This window comes from Thermobia domestica, chromosome 12 (genome assembly GCF_964235325.1).
Source record: "Thermobia domestica chromosome 12, izTheDome1.hap1.1, whole genome shotgun sequence".
Classification (NCBI taxonomy): Eukaryota; Metazoa; Arthropoda; class Insecta; order Zygentoma; family Lepismatidae; genus Thermobia; species Thermobia domestica.
This window is the reverse complement of record NC_137465.1, coordinates 159,656,209-159,670,341: the sequence shown is the minus strand read 5'-3', so window position 1 is coordinate 159,670,341 and position 14,133 is coordinate 159,656,209. Positions and strand designations below refer to the sequence as shown.

Here is a 14,133-nt window from a genome sequence, read left to right as displayed (position 1 = left end):
ATCTAGTCCTTAATGAAAGGGTCAAGTAAAAGAAGGAAAGTCAACCGTCTCCAAGTACAAACAAACCAAGTTTTAATTTCAAAGTGTGACTTGACAAGCTATTTAAAAGTTCCAAAGAATATCTAGAATAATTAAAATTTACTATTTAGAAAACGAATTAACACTTGATCTGAGGTACAACATAACCAAATGAAAACAATATCAATTGTATTGTTATACTTTACTAATATGAAAGGTGGCAACTAATTCACTCTCCTGTTTTCTTTCACGATCTTTGAAACATAGCATTTGTTCTAACAGTGACGATATTAATGCACCATGCTACATTACATTGGATAGTACATTTGCTCATAATAATAAGTTGCTTGGAAGCTAAAATATCTTTTTAAGATAAAAATACTTTACCTTAAATACAACTAATTTTTAAATATATAAGTGCTTGTGCTATCTCTTATCCGTTTAGCAACTGTAGAATAGATTGCTTTATATTTAGAATAGTTCTCATCAGAGTCGTAACTAAGTTCGGGGGCCAACGGGGCGGTTGCCCCGGACGCTGATAGCAAGAGGGTGCCGAAGGAGCAAGAAGAAAGGAAAGTATTGGAAATGAAAATAGATTTGTTAAAAATTTTCTTGCTCGCTACGCCCGCAATCCAAACGTTTCAATAAGTCAGAACAAGTTTTTACTTATTACTTTTAAAAAAAAAGCTATTATTTCTTAATGACGATGTGACATACATGCTGCCAAGTAATGACTTACAATGTAAACAAGAGCGTTTTCAAAATCAGAAACGGTCACCGTCTTGAATACGTACGAATTACGCATTTTGATGATGATGAGTTTGGTTAGTTAATCACGTTTTTCTACCCAATCGTTTTAATCACGACGGTGAGAATAAAGGTATCAAAAATGAAAGGAGTGAAGAGACACACAAGTTGGTGTTCGCGCTGGAATATTAAAAATGAAGGTAAACAAGGGGAATAATAACGTTCTTGAATTTGAAACAGTTGTAGAATAGGGGCTTAATGGGTCAGAACTTAAACCCACGAATTTCGTCTTTTTCAAAGTGATCGCTACCAGTGTTTTATTATTATTATTATTATTTGATTGACATATGAAATGCTTCCAATTTAAAGGAATTTATTGGGATCATTTCTGCATTAACTACTTTTATTGCCAGGATTCTTTTTTGTGCTTACGTATCTAGTTGTATGATATTCTTTTATTTATCTACATACCTACAAAATACAGACACACATTATATATATATATATATATATATATATATATATATATATATATATATATATGTGTGTGTGTGTGTGTGTGTGTGTGTGGGTATGGGTGTGTATCCATGTATTTTAATATGTTTATTAATAAAAGTAACCTTAAATTCAAAATTTTCAGTCATTATCCGGATACCCGGATGAAAATGACTTACATGTTCGTAGCGCCCTCCATCGGTACTGCTGGAATTCAATATGGTGTTGGCCCACCCTTAGCCTTGATGACAGCCTCCACTCTCGCAGGCATACTTTCACTCAGGTGCTGGAAGGTTTCTTGGGTAATGGCAGCCCATTCTTCACGGAGTGCTGAACTGAAGAGAGGTATCGATGTAGGTCGGTGAGGCCTGGCACGAAGTCGGCGTTCCAAAACATCCGAAAGGTGTTCTATAGAATTCAAGTCAGGACTCTGTGCAGGCCAGTCCATCACAGGGATATTGTGGTCGTGTAACCACTCCACCACAGGCCATGCAGTATGAACAGGTGCTCGATTGTGTTGAAAAATGCAATAGCCATCCCCGAGTAGCTCTTCAACAGTGGAAAGCAAGAAGGTTCTTAAAACATCAATGTAGGACTGCGCTGTGAGAGTGCCACGCAAAACAACAAGGGGTGCAAGCCCACTCCAAGAAGAACACGACCACACAATAACATCACCACCTCCGAATTTTACTGTTGGTACTACACATGCTGACAGATGACGTTTACCGGGCATTCGCCATACCCACACCCTGCCATCGGATCGCCAAGTTGTGTATCGTGATTCGTCACTCCACACAACGTTTTTCCACTGTTCAATCGTCCAATGTTTACTCTCCTTACACCAAGCGAGGTATTTACCTGCATGATGTGTGGCTTATGAGCAGCCACTCGACCATGAAATCCAAGTTTTTTCTCACCTCACGCCTAACTGTCATAGTATTTGGAGTGGATCCTGATGCAGTTTGGAATTCCTGTGTGGTGGTCTGGATAGATGTCTGTCTATTCTCTCTTCAACTCTCTTCAACTGTCGACGGTCTCTGTCAGTGAACAGACGAGGTCGGCCTGTACGCTTTTGTGCTGTACGTGTCCCTTCACGTTTCTACTCCACTATCACATCAGACACAGTGAACCTAGGGATGTTTAGGAGTGTGGAAATCTCGCGTACAGACTTCTGACACAAGTGACACCCAATCACCTGACCACGTTCGAAGTCCGTGAGTTCCGGGTAGCGCCACATTCTGCTTTCTCACGATGTCTAATGACTACTGAGGTTGCTGATAATGAGTACCTGGCAGTAGGTGGCAGCACAATGTACCTAATATGAAAAACGTATGTTTTGGGGGGTGTCCGGATAGTTTTGATCACGTAGTGTATGTAGTAGCCAAACTACATTTTTTATTTCAAGTACAAACATTAAACATATTATTTACCTCCATCGATCAATATTAAGAAATTTCCAAAGAAGGTCCCGTTACATTTCACAAAATATTTTTACCGTAAAACAATCAAAATTAAAATCATCTTTATGTGCTCACATACAGAATATCATAAAATTACAAAAGTTTACAATTATTACTGGAAATTGATGCTGTTACGCATTTCGAACATTTTTTTTAAATCACATAATTTCTAACGTATTAAAATTTCATTTCTTATATATAGTATGAAACGTAAATAGTTGTAAATTTTCATAATTGTTCTCAAAGTGGATTTGTGTACAGCAAAGGCAGTTTTGTAAGTTTAAGAAAAAGTCCAAAATAAGCCTCTTGAAAACAGCTTTTATTTGTAAAAGAATAGAGAATGATCACTTTTGGCTGTTGCAATAGTCTGTGCAAGCAGCATAATAAAAATTCAACGTAGCATAACGACAACATCTGTTTCTTTTATTTGTAAAAAAAAAAAAAAAAAAAAAAAAAAAAGGAAGCTTGATAAGATGAGTGTAGGGGCCGCCGAATTCTACTTCGTCCCTGGCGCCGAAATCTCTACCAACGGCTCTGTTTTTTATCCACCTTCTAAACATTTGTATTGTTTACTAACACATCGATTCGACTGTGATATTCCTCATTGTTGTGTATATATATATATAGAAAATTTTTCGAACTTTTAATATTCCCCTTCACCGGACGCAAATTCTTATTAATTAATACACTGAGAAAAGTCCGTTATTCGGACAGCGGTATATTGTACAAATATACAGAATCATTATGTTTACTACAGAAATCTGCACGGAACATACGTTATCCATATGCTACAGACTTTCCCCGCTTAGATGTTACATCAAAACCTTGTGACACAGTAAGCAGACACTTTTAATCGATGAAACCAACTTTTAAATTTAAAAAAAAAATGATTGATTCTAATGACTGGACCAAACCACATGTTCAAATTAAATATAACAAATTTGGTGTTTTTTTTTAAAAAAAAAGGTAATTTATTTAATTGTAAACAAATTAATTTAAGTTGTTGGCCAATGTAATGACTATTAGTGAATATTCTACGTTTGAACGCATCGTTTGATGATTAACAGTTAATGAAAATATAATGAAACTAATTGTAGATCTGAAGTGAAGTAATTCAAATAAAACCGTATAGATCTAATTAAATACTACTAAAATTATTCCTCAACAATTTCTTAAAATCCACTTAAATTGGGAATATTATTAACAAGTTTGCTGTCCATCGGCGATTAGGAGCGTGGAGGTAATTGCTGCCTCCACTTTTTTGGCTTTACACTACAGCCTAATTACATGCCCCCTTACTATTAGTAGTGTTTTGTCCCCCTTTCTAGTGTTCATACCCAATTGCCGTTACTGGTACTTTCCATTACAAGCGAATAGATCTGTGTTTTTGCGCAACTACAATTGATTACGGAAAGTAAGATAAATTTAACGCTTTATTAAAATTATTATAGTTATTTAGTAAACTAAATATTAAATTTGTCTAAAAGAAAGATGTTTGCACTTGTATGTTATATGGGAACATAAAAAACTGCAAATAATAAAATGTGGGTTTTTTACAAATGATTGTAGCTGTTTCATGAATTTGGCGTAGCTATGATATTTGGCATATTATCACGAAGCTTTACCATAATATAGACCTTAATTTATTTAATTTCGAACTTATAGTAGTCAAATTCCGTTGAAACAGTAGCTATTCACAACTCTCTATTCTCCAATTCAACTCAGATTAGGTTATTTTCAAACAAAGTTAAACTATTCTGAACGACTGGTTTGTTTAAATTTTACTACATGTTGGTACAAACACCCAACTGCTTATTAAAATTAACTGAGAGCTGCCCAATCTTAGTTTAGATTTTTTTCAAAAGAAGTTTAAACTGTTAACTCACTAAAGACACTTTGAACCAAATCCATTCGTTCGTTTAAATTTATTATTATTATTATTATTATTATTATTATTATTATTATTATTATTATTATTATTATTATTATTATTATTATTATTATTATTATTATTATTATTATTATTACATTTGTTTCACAACTTATGAACCAATGATTTGAAGCAATCTAAGTCGGAAGAGTTTCCATTTACTGGTTCAGAAAATAAACAGATTTGTTTTATTTTAAATTTTCATTTCTCTCAGTGTAAAGAGCCCGTCGTATTGTATGTTTTTAATACTCATAGTTCTTGTATTCATTACATAAGGCATATTTCACTGTAAGAAAGCGTAGTTATAAGGAATTAAGCAGAAAGTAAAAAGAAAAATGTAAACAAACTTGTATGTTATACGAAACTGAAAACAATTTAATATCAATTAATTTCGAAGCTCTAGTAGTAAAAATGACACTAAAATAATACTCTATTAAGTAAGAAGAAAAATAGTACACTATTAAGTCAATTATTATATAAATTCTCCTGACAGGATGGACATGCTACTTATAAAGATAGTAAAACGATTAAGTTGAGTTGATTTTGAGTTTAACGTCCCTTTCACCAGCGAGGCTATATGAGACGAGACCTACTGATTAACGTGAAATCCGAACCACATGAACTCCCATCGGGAAGCAAACCCGGCTCTCCCACGCCAAAGACACGTATGCTAACCGTTTAGTCAGAGAGGAGCTCAGTAAAATGATTGAGTTGTTCGTGAAAGAAATTATTTAAGTGTCAGATATTCATCGTTATTTAATATTTTGTGATAATAGACCTTAAGTTAACGTTTATCTGGGGAGATTTGATAGTAACCACACCACAAAGGTTGAGAAATGGTTTAATGGCATACTACGAGTTAACATGAACTATTATGAGTGTAATCCTATTTCCTGCAAATGGGTGTCATTTCAATTTTGGCGTTAAGTATGTTCTGTTTTGAGTCTACATAAGCTTTTCAAATAAGTGTTGGCACAGTTCCCATCATGACGAGATATAATAAAATGTTGAAAAATATTCAACATAGCTGGTACCCTGGATTGAACTTGAACTTTTAAGGCTGAAAAGCAAGCACACTAAAACGAGCGGTACAATGGTTGTGCTATTTAGACTTAGTATGTGGGCACTAATGGCGAAATGGGATTATTAGGCCTATTAAATTTAAATATATGTACAATCTGAGGTTTGAAATAATTCACAAAGAAAGAAACACTAGCCTATGTATTGTGGTTTATCACATTTTCTTTTTCACGAGTAATGTTAAGATCACGTGAAAAAAAAAATGACTCTGAACCTATTTTGTTTCAAGTTCTTGTAAAATAGAGAAGGTACTTAAAATAACAATCAGCAGGTGGTCGAAATAGCAAAAAAATTTCAGCGAATTTCGATAGTCAAACGCATTTTTTTGCTGTTTTATCAGGCAGATATCGAGATAGTATCTTAATTTAATTGTAAAATTGTAAATTTAATTGTCAAATATTAAAAATTGTCAAATTAAATAGTAAATTTAATTGTCAAATATTAAATTTAATGTTAAATTCGTATTCGAAAGACATCATGTTCGATTGGATTGGGTTTGACTTGAGCGACCTCTTAGACAGCGAGGCTATATGAGAAGTGAGATCCAAACTGCGTGAGCTTCTGCCGAGAATCGAACAGGATGTCCTGCACCGGAGAAGCTTATGCTGACTATATAACCACGGAGGAGCTCTCATAATTTGCGAATTCAGATTAGGAAGTATTGGATTTAAATACCGTTTTCTCTGTGCACTCAAAATTAATTATGGATTTTAATTAGGAAATAAGGTCTCGTTTTGTGCAATAGGAAATATTAGTTTAGCCGAAATCGTATATTGTATGGAAGGACTGAAACTAGGTTGGAATGATGATTTCTGGTGAGTCTACCAGCAAACCTCAGCAACGATTCGCGAGGACAACACAAGAACAGGTTTTCTCTTCTCAAAACAATAAGACCAGACCAGGGAGAAGGCCGTGGAAAGGGCAAGAGACCACCTGCTGCTCGAAAACCCTTTCATCTCAGCCGTTTTTACGCGCCGTATTTACGCTCGAAGTTAAAAGCACCCAGACTTTTCCAGCGTATAAAAATTCGGTACGTAAACGTACGCCAGGTCCCATACACTAACGTATTGACAGCTGCTAACAAGACTAGCGCATGAAATTTTATGGCTACGACTGAAAAATACGTCAGTGTATGGCCGGTGTTACGGACCGAAAATGCGCGCTGAAAATACGCTAGTGTATGTTGGCCTTTCGCGGGCATGAAAATCCGCCGTTAATGTATCAAGCGCTGGATTAAAATCGTTCTTCAAGGTAGGAAAATTTCTCTGCTTATCTCGTGTATTCAAATTATCTAAATCCTTCAACTTACCAATATCTATCTCCCCTGGTCTATCCTCTAGTTGCAAACAAGCGGATTTTATCTCTCCGGATTGATTCGTTCTATCTTATTTCTCTTTTATGTTTAGTAACATCACGAATTAAGTTTGATAATGCTTTCTTCCATTTCTAATCGGCATTAAGTACATCTTTCACGTTTTCTTTTGTCTGATTTACCTCAAACTCCAGTAGTTATTCTATCGCTAATCTCTTCTACATTATTATCTAATTTGTCCATTACAGAACTATAAGAAATCAATTTGGCATTAACGCTATCATGTTGTACCGTCCAACGGAGACAGCTTCGTTCGTATTCTTTTCTACAATTTGAACCCGTTCAACTAAATCAGCATGTACCCTATCTATTTTATTATTTATTTCCCTTTTGAAATTCTTGAAATCTTTCTACAATTTTACCATATTCTTTTTACATTCATTCTGTTCCAGTAACATTTGATCTTCCAACCCAAGTTGACTTTGTTTTGGGGCCGCGGTGGCTCAGTGGTACAGCGTTCACCTCTGGTGCATGGGGTTCTTGGTTCAATCTCAGCTCGCGCCAAGTGAACTTTGTGGTGGACAAACACTAACTGAGTGGGTTTTCTCGGAGTTCTCAAGTTTCCTCCCACTTTCTTCATTCCACCATTTCCTTAATTTTTCATCATCACCGTCTTCTATAGCTTCTTGATTTTGTTCGATTTTAGCGTTTACATTTTCCTCTAACCTGCTTTGGCTTTGTTCGAGTTTACATTTTGCTTTAATTTCGCTAAATTAATCATCAATATTTCAAAAGCAATTTATCAGTCTCTTGTCGTGTTTTATTACCTTCATTTTCAGCAATTACTTGCGCTTCTGTATTACGGGTAACATTGTTATACTTGGATTTCCGCTCACAACAGAGGTAAAATCTACAAGACTCTCAGAATCGGCATTGATTCATTTTCGGCACTGTCATTACTATTAGGTGTTAGTTTTTCTCTACACACTTCACAACACCAGGCACATTCTTTCCGCCTTTATCGAACTCTGTATCAGTAACAAGAATACAGATACGATGATAAGCATATGAACAACTTTTGCATTCGAGTATCGAATATCCTTTTCGTTTTCGGCATAGTATTTTAATACTCCTTCCTCGTTGGCTCTATCTTTTTTAGTATGAGGCATTACGTCATTCATTAAGTGCACAAAGAAAATAAAAGCAATAAATGACACAGAAGAAGATTCAATTCACTGAGTTTAAATTAAAATGAAATCTTTTGAGTTTTAGGTCCCACGATTATGCCGGTTTGGCTAAAGGAGACGGTGATGATGAGAAATGAGTGAAACAGTGGAATGAAGAAAGTGGGAGGAAACGGGAGAACCCCGAGGAAACCCATGCACATGGTGTTTATCCACCACAAACTTCACTTGGCGCGAACTGGGATCAAACCAAGGACCCCAAGCACCAGAGGTGAACGCTCTACCACTGAGCCACCGTGGCCCCCTTACTGAGTTTGTTATAAACCTAATCAGTACTAGCTTTCTTAAGTTGTACTCCATATAAACACAGATCATACTACCACACTATAAAAAACAATTCTTTTAAATTAGGAAAAACACACAAAAAATGCTAAAATTCGGTAAATTAAACCTAAATGAATTATATTAGTAAAAACTATTTAGATTAACTGTATTCCTACTCCTACTGTGTCTTTGTGATATAGGCGCAACATAAAAAGGACAATTATTTTAAATAATAGATAAACTTGTAAAAAACTGAATTCGTGAGATTAGCCACAAGCTTCAATCCCCCCCCCTTCCTCCAATGCGTAGTGTTCCTATGCTCTGTTAACAAATATGAGAAATAATTTCACTCGATTCTCGTAGTAATAGATCTTACAACTTTTACTAAGCTAGCAATATTTTTTCTTTCAACTTGATTGGTGAGGACTGTTAAAATAATTTGTGAAAGGAGATTTATTTTATTATTATTAGGCTAACCAGACGTCTCGGGACATTTGTGATTTTCTGCTAGCTGTCCCGAGAACATTTTTAGGGACATCTAAATGTTCCCGAGTTTTAAAATTGGTCCTTTTGCTCTAAAATTTTCAATATCTTTACGCGCAAAACTTCAAGCTTCACACCAAAACTAAAAAGGAATGTCTGTACTTCTTGCTCTTCAACGGGTTTTAAGTATGTAGTTGACTGCAATCTTACTTTTCCTTAATAGAGAAATGCCCGGTCATTTTGAATGACTTATTTCTCTAATTCAAGTTCCTTATTATGGCTAAAATTATGACTGTATAACTTGATACGCACAACAGAACTATAAGGTAATTGCAAGCAGAAAAAATTGTCATTGATCGAAATTTCCAATTTAACTGAATTTTCAAAGATGTCATGGTTTTTCAGTTTGAGAATATGGTCAGCCTGATTATCTTGTTGAATATACTGCATGAATTTCTCATTAAACTATGTAGTAAGCTTATCTATCTTAAGAATAAAAGGTTTTTAATTTTGGATTTCTTACAAACATAAAATAAATAAATTTACTTGATCATATTTTCGTTCTTCTTTTCAGCCACATTAGGCTCTATGGCAGCAGGAACTACGATTGCGTGGACATCATCAGCTCTGCCAATTCTTCAATCTCCATCTGACACGCCGTTAGATCACGTTGCAACATACGAAGAAGCATCGTGGATTAGCTCCTTAATGGGACTCGGTGCTCTAATTGGAGCTCTCAGCTCTGGTTACATAGCCAATAGACTCGGACGAAAAGTTACACTTATTCTTTTAGCCATTCCATTCATAATTAGCTGGATTATGATCTCACAAACAAATGAATTAGTTTTCATTTATGCTGCTCGATTGCTCTCTGGAATGTCTGTCGGTGCAGTGACTGTTGTTATTCCATTGTATTTAGGTGAAATTGCTGAAATTTCAGTGCGAGGAACTATTGGTGCTCTCATGATCGTTATGCTAACAGCTGGCATTCTGTTTTCATACATAATTGGTGCATTTGTTTCATACGTATGGCTGGCGTATATCAGTTGTATTATTCCTATACTTGATTTAATTTTCATGTGTTTTATGCCCGAGTCTCCATATTATTGCTTAATGAAGAAACAGAGTCAAAAGGCTGAAACTGTTTTAAAATGGCTACGAGGAGAAAATTACGATTTTCAAACAGAAATAGATCAAATGCGTTCTGTGATTAACAACACTCAGAGCGAGAAACAACCTTCTATCTGTGAGGCCCTGTCTGATAAGCTTACGCTGAAGATCCTAATAATAACAACCTGTTTACAAGGTTTTCAACAAGTAGTAGGTATTAATGCTGTTGTTTTTTATATGAAACAAATATTTGAAATGGCTGGAAGTGCTTTAAATCCTTCAGTATCGACAATTATCATTGGTGTCGTACATATGATGTCCTCCACAACTTCATCTATTCTTGTGGATCAAGTTGGCAGAAAAATTCTGCTTCTGATCTCAAGCAGTGTCATGACAATATGTACAGCAACTTTTGGAGTATATTTTTGCCTTAAAGAATACATGGATCTCAGTAATTATGGCTACATACCATTAATATGTCTTGTAACTTACATGATTTCATTTTCACTTGGTTTCGGGCCCTTACCTTTTGTTGTAGCTGCCGAAATGATGCCCCCTGATGTCAGAGATTGTGGAAACGCAATTGCTGTTTCTTTCAACTGGAGTCTTGTATTTGTTGTTACAAAGTTTTTCCCGAATCTTCTTGCTGTTGGAGGTCCTTATACCCCTTTCTGGATTTTCTCAGGTTTCTGTATATTAGCAACAATATTTGTTGCTATCTTCATCCCCGAAACAAAAGGTAAATCTATGGAAGAAATCCAGATGGAACTATCTGCAACTAGTGCCAGAAATAAGTCACGAGTGTACAAAGTAAGTACAGCAAATGATGGTGCTGTTTGAACAACGTAAAAAAACAAATACTAGGAACAAGATACGGAACTTATTTTTATATTTTAATTATACTCTGCTTCTAGATCTCGTAACATACATTATTTCAAGACTTGTGCCTTTTCGAACAAAACAGGCTCACCAACTTTAAATATTTTATTACTATTGGTTTACAATTTTATAACCAGTACTTTTGCTGGTATAACATTGCATCATATTTATTTATAACAACTAATTCATTAAGTACATACCTAACTATCTCAGTTTGAATAGAGCTATGTGATTATAATCCAAGCTTATCTGCCTCCAGCAAAGAAGGCATTTTTGAGGAATACATTTATTTCTTCATGTATTGCGTATATATATCAAATAGTATTCTTGAAAACTGGAAAGATGTGGCTCCAAAGTTTACATACATTGTAATACTGCCACTTATTTATTAAGTTTAGTATTATTATGGAAACTTGAATTTTCATGACGAAAGATCATTTATTTATGTAATAGAGAACAACAAACAATTCTTACGCTGAAAGATATTTTACTGAAGTTAAGTAATATTTTTTTTATCAAAAGTCTCAACTTCTGACAAACAAACAAAATACAGTAAAAAAAAGAACTATGTTTATTTAGATCAAGATTAAGGACCGATTTTGAGATATCGTACTTAGGTATTCATAAATACATGAAGTGTGTTTATTAACGTCACACATCATATCAAGTCAAGAAATCAAAGAAGAATAGAGTGTCACGTTAATTTCCCAGGGTTATTGCCCTCTATTATTGGTGCCAGAAGGTAGATGTTGACTTTCGATATATGTAACTTGTTCATGTGAGAACAATGAAAGGCAGAATATAAACTACAAGAAGCTGCAAGTTACAACCAATTATATTCGTAAATTCTGCAGCACATCAAGGGCTTTAAACATCAGACGTATGCTCAGCACTCGAATGTTATTAGCGCTACATCTAGTTTTCAAAATCGAAGTTTTCTATCTTTTTATTTCCCTTACTCTCCTTATTGCTTAGCGATGCTGTGTCACCATCAAAAATATCGCTCTCCCAGAAGTTTATCCGAAATCACAGCGCACAAGACAAGCATGTTAACAATTTAACTATACAGTAGTACACGAAAGAATATGAGCGCTTTGGAGAGCGACGAAGATAAATTCAATGCATAATAATTTACTTTCTTTCAAACGAACAAGGTGTTCCAATATTGAAAGCAACAAGAAAGTGTTTCCTTTCTTCGTAGCGATACAATGTGTATCATCTTACAGGAATATTGATCTGTGATTATGTGTACAAATTATCACTTTCAACAATTTCTAAATGAATCTGCTGAAATTCATTTTAAGCTTGTATCTAAAAATGAAATGAAATTTCTGGTTTTGCGTCTCACTATTATGCCTCTGTAGTAAACGAAATGGATAATTAAGACAAGTGAATTATTATGAAGCAATTGGTGAAATGAGAATGTGGGAAGAAACGGCAGAACCTCGAGATAATCCACGACGTTGTCTACCACAAACTCATGTGGCTGAAGATAGAACCATCGTCCCTCCCTCTACCACTCAGCCATCGTCTCCCCAAGCTTGTATTTGAATTACGTAGCTAATAATAATATGCTATACAAGAGGTATTCAAATACATACTTCAACAGTAGGTATCTATGCTCTAAAATGAGGATTGCATTATCACGGCAATGTGTATATCTTTATAAAGACATCACTAATTGCACGATTCGTAAGACCATTATGTGACAGTAAGAATTTAAATTTATAACGGAAGTACGCTTAACTTTCTACAAAGATGCTATTCTGATGACAGCTGCCTTCAACCTAAAGGGAACCCTAAATAACGCGATCTAGAAATACAGCTACGCTGGCTGGATTATGACAAGAAATTGGAATGTGTCCCTGTAGACACTATAGTAAATATCGGATAATACTTATCTGTCAAAACAAAAAAAATGTCTGGACGATAACGGTAGCGATTATCAGCACCTAATGTGATTGCAGAAGTCAATAATGACTGAAACGTGTCCTTTGATTTCCATATAAATCTAATAATAAAGTCTTTGTGTAGAGTTTTCATGTTGAAGCGTGTACACATATTTTGGTCCCTCTGCATACCTTAAAATGTCAGTAGTTTCTTTAATAGTTCACAAATATTATTTAACTTTCTTATCCCTTTATCTATTTAAGAACAATATTTCAATTAGATAATACTTCTACAAAATATTAAGCTATCGTAAAGAGATTATAAAGGATATATTTGAGCTGCTCTTAGTACTTGCATACAGAACAGAATTAAATAATAATTGATATTTACATATGGATGTATCAATTCGGTCAGGTTATGTTTGACATTATCAACAAGTCTTCCCAGAATATCACATCAATCCCTATTTATTGTGAACTATTGTAGTTTAATTCCGTATTTTGTGTTTCTGAAATGAAGAGCTACATGTATTGAAATTTACAATGAATCTAAAGATAAACAATGTGTTCTGTAATTTCGTTTGAAAAATTAATGAAACAAGAAGAAATTCGGAAAATCCATTTGTCTCTAAAGAAGATTCAAGGACGCTGAAACTTATACACCACTTTGAATTTAATGATGTACCCACAAGAATTTTGGAATATATATTGTCATAAAAGTTATTTTAAAAAACTCCAAATTAATTACATTACGAGAAGTGATTCTTTGTTCGTTTGTTTTTGTTTGTTCTTAGTTATTAAGGATTGTTACAATGTTTTGCTAGGTAATTTCTTCTGTTTAATTTACAGAATAATTTCAATTCATATTTACTTCTCTTAAAAAACAGCACAAATTTTCTTATGAATTTTACAATGGTAGAGGTTCTGTCTACAGATAGATAAAGTATTGTATGTAAGATGTATATTTATTGCAAGTAACGAACAACTTGCTATAATCACAGTTATATTTATGTAATGTATTTTACTTTATGTACATAGTAGAATTTTCAAATGATCTTGTTTTTAGACTTCTAAACTTTCTTGCTACATGTATATATTCTAAATTTTCGACAGCGTTGTACAGTTTTTATATTAAATAATTTGTACAGTTGAAGTTAATAAATCTTCAATTAAAAAAGGCTTTTTAATTAAATATGAATTTAAATTCAACAATACTATTTAC

The 14,133-nt window shown here is 34.3% G+C and overlaps 1 protein-coding gene across 1 annotated transcript in view; it reads left to right on the top strand.

Moving 5' to 3' along the window:
• Positions 1 to 14,066, top strand: part of LOC145666772 (facilitated trehalose transporter Tret1-like) — a 62,614-nt gene extending 48,548 nt beyond the window's left edge. The window contains exon 3 of the mRNA XM_081734325.1: positions 9,608 to 14,066. Within this exon, the coding sequence (XP_081590451.1) occupies positions 9,608 to 10,983 (1,376 nt within the window). The 3' untranslated portion in view covers positions 10,984 to 14,066. The remainder of the gene's footprint in view (positions 1 to 9,607) is intronic.
• The last annotated feature ends 67 nt before the right edge of the window (positions 14,067 to 14,133 follow it).